The sequence below is a fragment of the Papaver somniferum genome, unplaced genomic scaffold, assembly GCF_003573695.1.
Source record: "Papaver somniferum cultivar HN1 unplaced genomic scaffold, ASM357369v1 unplaced-scaffold_81, whole genome shotgun sequence".
In the NCBI taxonomy this organism is placed as follows: Eukaryota; Viridiplantae; Streptophyta; class Magnoliopsida; order Ranunculales; family Papaveraceae; genus Papaver; species Papaver somniferum.
In genome coordinates this window covers 5,399,862-5,406,263 of record NW_020651082.1, presented here as the reverse complement: position 1 = coordinate 5,406,263, position 6,402 = coordinate 5,399,862, and the positions used below count along the sequence as shown (strand labels likewise).

The window sequence follows — 6,402 nt, the reverse complement described above, 5'->3', positions numbered from 1 at the left end:
GCAGCCATAAAGTTGAAACGGACAATCAGTGCCCATTTTTTCCAACAAAAAACGATTACTCATTGCTTGCAATTTAAATGTGTAATCCCGTTGGGGCTAGGCTCCTCCCAACCTGAAGGGTAAAGGCGTTTGGGGATGGTTAGAGCGTCCACAGTAGTACGATCATAACCAAAGATCAAAGACCAAAACAGACGATCAAATTTGAGTTTAGTCTGGTGTGTGACGTTATGGGTGAAAGACTAAATTTGATCGAGCGTATACTATATATTCGCCTGGTGTGAGGCGTGGGATATATGTCCGCCTGATTGGGGAGATTCTTAAAGAAAAAAGAAAAAAAAAAAGAAAGAAGTGGGGCGGAGGTATAAAGCCCGCCCCACAAAAAAAAAATTGGAAAACAAAGAATGGGGCGGGGTATAATGCCCGCCCCTTACAAAATTAAAAATAAAATAAAAAATGGGGCGTAGACTTTACGTACGCCCCATGTGGAGCGTAGACTTTACGTACGCCTGGTGTGGTGCGGGGACTTTACGTACGCCTTGTGTGGGACGTAGATTATATAACCGCCTGGTGGTGGGGCGTGAACTATACGACCGCTCGACTATATCTGGGTTTGGTCTTGATCGCCGACCAAATTTGGTCTGGGTTTTACTCTTTGATCAAATTTTGATCGATGGTCCGTCCCACTACGCCAACCCACTCGACTAAAAATTTGCTCTTAGTCGTCCACTACAATTGCTCTTAGTAAATCATAAGACCCAGTCTTATATTCCTCATATAGGTAGAAATAATAGGAATTAGTCCAGTTAACCGGGTATTGAACTGCCAATTATATTATAATTATAGGTTAGAGATTCATTTCCTACGGATGATAGATCATAATCTAAAAAACCTAAAGGTGGGAATGGAAGTCAATAGCCCCAATTAATTCCGGTGGCTCCCAATTAAACTAGGATGAATAATCACCTACCACATTAGCTGCTTCATTACATCGGTTGTTTAAGGCTCGCCAGTTTCTCGATGAAAACAATTAAAAATTCAGTCCAGGAACGATTTCTTGTTCTGGAAAAGAAAAAAGCTGGTAGTAGAAGGTAGTAAGAAGGAGAAGAAGCAGAACTCTGAAGTTCTCCATCAATCTCTCTCTCCGGTGAGTACTCATTCTAATTAAATGTGTTTCTTTCTAGGTATTTTCTTGAATCTGAGTTTGAATTTTGCTCTAGTTAAACAGTTTATACAGTCAAAATGGGTATGAGAATTTGACCTAATTCTGTTGGAATTTGCTTGTAACCTTTCTTCAGACAGATTAATTATAGCTTTTGTTAATATCAGGTGTCTAAAACATGGAAATTGTTGTGAAACTTTCGACTGATAATCTTCCTATTGTTAATATCAGGTGTCCAAGGGGAAACGTTGCTTCTTCTTCCTTTCTAAGTGGATTTTGATCTGACAACTTATATAGATTGGCATGGATAAAGTAAGTCATCCTCTTGTCTGTAATGAATCATTACTTTGTGAGATACTGAGTAGACTACCTGTTAAGTCGCTCATGAGGTTCAAGTGCGTAAGCAAACCCTGGCTATATTTGATTAAAAAGGATAGGTACTTCATTGATTTACACTTCACTCGATCAAATACAGCACCAAAGTCTATATCCATGCTTGTTGCGGTGTTTGATTCCGAAAAAAATAAAGAAATGAGCTTGCTATCAACAGAGATAATGCTGCCCTATGGTGGTGAAGACGAACATGAAGGAGGAGGTGGAAGAGGAGTCGGAACTATTCAAAGGAAATTACTTGGACCGTGCTCTGCTACCAGACATAGGTTTCTCAATGGTTTGATTTGTTACATAGAAAAAGACGAAGTAAAGATTGATCGTGTTTGCGTGCAAAACCCCAGCACTGGAGAATCAACACCTTGGGTCTCATCATTGATTAGACAACAATTTGGAGAAGATTGTTCCAGTGTTGTACTAAATGCAAATGGAAGTGCGACTTACAAGATATCACCTACGCTTTCTTCTTGTGAGTTTGGATATGATCCTGTCACCAAGGAACACAAAGTGGTCGGTTTGTGGGGTACAGGTAAATGGGATATGGACGGCAAGATCATAAGTGAGAAATGTGTCTGCGAGGTCTGGACTGTTGGAAGCAATTCATGGAGAAGGATTGATGATCACCCCAGACATGATCTGGTTAAGATGGGCTTCAAGTCTACTAAATATGCAAATGGTTCCATATATTGGCTGGGTTATTCTTGTAGCAATGATCACTGCATCATCGAATTTAATGTTGGGAGTGAAAAGTTTCGAGAAATCTCCCTTCCTAATTTCATAAGAGATGATATTGGAGTCGCATGTGGTACTAAATTGATTCAAATCGATGGTCATTTAGCTATATTAGCTTTGGGGATGAGCTATCCCTCATTCCAAAACAACCGTATTATATGGGTAAATAACACCAAGACATCAACCAAGATGTGTATATTGTATGACATTAATAATGATCAAGATGCCAGGTCTACTAGCAGTGCAAGTATTTGTAGTAACTATTATTGGATGGAAGGAACATTCTTAATGCCGCCATTTGATCCAGAGACAGGTAGTCGTTCTATTCAAACCATTCCAGGGACAGATTTGTTCATCGTAAGGTCCTACAAGGACCATGATTTATCTTTCTATTATTACAACTGGAAGAAGAAGAGTTTTAGCAGTTCCAAGTTTGAAGTACATGGAATATTGGAGCTGATTCAGGACTATAAAGTACCAGTCTCTCTTTCAGAACTCCTTATATATACTTTCAGAGAAAGCATTTTACCTGTAAATCCTTTATAATCACAGGTATGCACATTTTCAAGTTTCCCTTAGTTTGCGCACTTTTCTATTATATATACATCTCTTGCCTTCAATTCACACAACCTATGTTCCGTCTCACCAGTCTAAGCATGCAGCAAAGAATCTTATTTTTATATATGGATGCTTCTTATGAAGATTCTAACATAGACATTGGCTTAATCTGGTATGAATCAACAGGTGAAAGCAACTTCAGTTGTCTCCACGGATGCATTCTCTGCTGAAGCTGCTACTCTCCGCTCGGTGTTGTCTTGGGTGTCAGAAACGAATCCTCATGAAGTATGTGCTGTTGGGTATGGAAACTGTTAACTTCGTAACATCCATTAGTAAGGTTGTTGATTGGAGTTATTATATATCGAACCCTCCTACATCTCTTTGAGTTAATTTTACGGCTGATAAGCTTACTAGTTATGCCAGGCTACACATCATTTGGAAACTCTGGGTCACCTCTCCCTCTATTTTTGCTTTCTGTTGTTAAAAGGGATGATCATTTTGTTGTCTGTAACACCCTTTTAGTTTAATGCAGTGTGTTTGCTTTCTAAACTTTAATTCAGTGTGTTTGCATTCTAAACATTGACGCAGTGTGTTTGGTTATGATAATGAGTATTGTAGACGCAAACCGAAATATTATTTGTAAGAACATTCCATTGTGTTCATGTTCTATCAGTAAACTTATGGTTGGCATTCCAACAATTGTTTTCATTTGTAAATAAAGTACTAAACTGAGGTTTGAGTTAACCCAAAGACCCTTTGCCCTGTAATTTAGTACAGCAACAGCACTTTCCGTTCCTTTTTTTGGCAGAAGTGCTCAAGAGAGTGAAGCACTCCTGTAGAATTTTATAGTTTTGGTTCTTTGATTTTAGTTTAGAAGTTAGATTTGTGTTCTTATGTTGCAGTGATCTTTTCTTTTTAAAGAAGAAGACCAAACCACTTCATTAATTCCTACTGCCCTCTTCTTGAACAACATAAGAGTCAGTTAAACCGATCGAATCCACAGTCATGCTACAACTGTTGTTCCAGTCTTAAGAAGAATTTTAATTTTTGTAGGGTTCCAATTACCATCTGGACAAGCTCAAAAGCCTGCTGAAGGTGGAAGTTTACAGAGGAGTTAAACATTAGGTCAAAGGATTATGGGAAACATGATGGACAGCCTCTTGCTCAGAAGTCTGACATCAAAATTGGAAACTCGTCCTTCAGATGCTGTGGCGTAATCTTCTCTTGTTAGGTATTGCACCTTACAAGATATCAAATTGATTTGACTAGTTAAGAGTGTACTATTGCTGATAAATCCGAACTTAAAGTGTAATCCAATTATTTCCTTTCTGCTCTTTAGTGTATCCTTTTCCCCTTGCGTGATAATTCTGCTATTTGTTGGAGTTCCTGTTCCTTTTACTTTCTTAAATGTTATTACAGATGCCAAATGTCGTTGAACCTGATTCTTATGCTGAGGAAGATAGTACCCTGCTGAGAACAGTTTAGACCAAATGCGTCACTCAATTACTATTGCTAGGTGCAATTGGTAGTACTCAGGTATGAATTTGTCTTCACTGAAATATTTCCGAATTTAATCCAGCCTTTCCTAGATCACCTAAATTTTATGTCTCCAGCTTGGCCACTTGCACTAATAACTTGCACTAGATGAATGTGTAATTTATGCAGCCAGGGAAATTGAGTACCCTCTTTAGTTTCACAAATGCAGAAGAATACCTATAGTCTATACTAATATGTGAATCCAAAGCCTAATGACTATACTGTCAGCCCAGGGAAGTGGCTGTCTCTGTCCGACCCACAAGTCTCCTGATATTGTCCCTGCTTCAGCCACTGCCAGGGATGTTTTCTTCGAGACAACCCAGGCGCAAGGACCAAAGCCTACCTCATCCAAAAGGCTGTTGGAACATGCAAGTGCAAGCATGGCCTTAAGAACAATAAGCTCTCACCAGGAAATTTGTGATATTACAATCTTACCCAATAGGGCGTCTCAAGTTGACAGCATTCAGTCGTTTCCCAACCAAACTGTTATTTTCCCCGCTGTGGCCACCGATACAGTGCCGGTTTTGCTCATGGTTGATCCCAGCCCAAACCAAGTCCAAGCCCCTAAAAAGGCCTCGGCACATTGGAATGCAGGCTGTGCTCTAGATGCTCTCTGTTTGCAGTTTGAGTCATCATAGTAGCCAATCGCCAGACTACTCTCACCAAGTAAACACTTTAGCTATCTTGTAAATTCAGACACCCCATTGGAATAGCATGAGTAGTGCCCACTGACTCCCTGTACCAAACTTATCTCTCGAAAGAGTATAAGCACATTTTGTCTTCAACTGCTGCACATGAAAGAGAAGTAATTTGCACGATGTAAAATGCAGAACAGATACTGAAACAAGCTGAAAGGGCCACAGAAGGTTGCTATACTGGGTATTTTGCTATCTGTGTTAGAGTGTGCTGCTTCGTACAATTCATATTAATATTCTTATAATGTGTATGCACCATCCTTCTGACAGGTATGCTGCATAAACTGTACAGATTTTATCTTATGATTATTAAGTTTTATTTTCTTTCCGTCTAGTCAATAGAGCCTTACGTTCGAACAAACCCTTTATTGCACAGGCGGCTTCTGAATCTTCTCCGCCTGGAACTTGCATATATCTGGACATGTTGCAAAAAACAGCTAAAAAGTCTGACACTAACAGTGAGAAAACAGTGGAAGCATACGGCCCCCTCTGCTATTGCTGGAGAAGAGAAACTAGAGGACATAGCAGAAGACAAGTTGGTGTCTTTTTGTGGGCAAATACTAAAGGAGGCATAGGACCTCCAGTCTGGCACAAGTGACGCTGCTTATGTGGACACTCATAGAGTTCTGGAATGTGATCCATAATTATTATTCAAGGTAACATTGTTTAGTTGTTTATGTACATTGTCTTGTTTGTGCTGTAGTATACATCTCTGCTGGCATACGTTTAAAGTTTGGGGGAATGCAACAAAGTGTGCTATCTGAAATTGTACCCTCCTCTTGTTATTCCATCAGTAATGCTTACCTTTCTCTAATTAGTAGTCCATCCATTGAAACATCAGCCGGCATTTTCCAAAAAGTCACGACATGGGTGAAGAAACCATCTGCTTATTTTGCGTCTTTTCCAAATAAATCATCTGAATGTAGAATGTTGCCATGCTCCGATGTATGAAAAACCTAGCGCTTGCTCTTAGCATCTTGATTTAACCTATTCTATTATACAGTATATTTTTTGTAAATGAATTTCATTTCCCTGTTAATTCCCCTTCAAAAGGATTTTATTGAAACACTGCAAAACTCATGCCTTCTATCTTTTGAATTTTGGATGTTGTTTCTTTTGGAATTAACCTCCCGAACTGCAGCGCAGTATATACACTGGTGCCACAGTGGGGACCGACAAACCCGGAGATACCCGCTCTGGCATCCTTCCTTTCTTCCCAATCCCACCATCATTGAATTTCAATCCCAGATTCCATCTCTTGGCAGCAAACGCAAACCAACTATTTCACCATCGAATCAGCCTAACAAGCCGTCTAGAAAGTAAAATCCACCC

At 39.6% G+C, this 6,402-nt stretch overlaps 1 protein-coding gene across 6 annotated transcripts; it reads left to right on the top strand.

Moving 5' to 3' along the window:
• Positions 1 to 781: 781 nt before the first annotated feature.
• LOC113345483 (putative F-box protein At5g42430) lies at positions 782 to 6,052 on the top strand. Of its 6 annotated transcripts, none has more exons than XR_003358176.1 (7): positions 782 to 1,144; positions 1,391 to 2,833; positions 3,026 to 3,138; positions 3,893 to 4,070; positions 4,259 to 4,375; positions 4,664 to 5,340; positions 5,447 to 6,052. XR_003358176.1 is itself a non-coding variant. In XM_026589256.1 (3 exons), exon 2 carries the CDS (start codon positions 1,463 to 1,465, stop codon positions 2,825 to 2,827), a length of 1,365 nt encoding a protein of 454 aa, XP_026445041.1. In that variant the 5' UTR covers positions 782 to 1,144; positions 1,391 to 1,462; the 3' UTR covers positions 2,828 to 2,833; positions 3,026 to 3,602. The 6 variants fall into 6 exon arrangements, 1 of the variants encoding a protein (XP_026445041.1); XR_003358175.1 differs by having other exon boundaries at positions 4,505 to 5,340; XR_003358178.1 differs by having other exon boundaries at positions 3,026 to 3,124; positions 5,206 to 5,340; positions 5,447 to 6,051.
• The last annotated feature ends 350 nt before the right edge of the window (positions 6,053 to 6,402 follow it).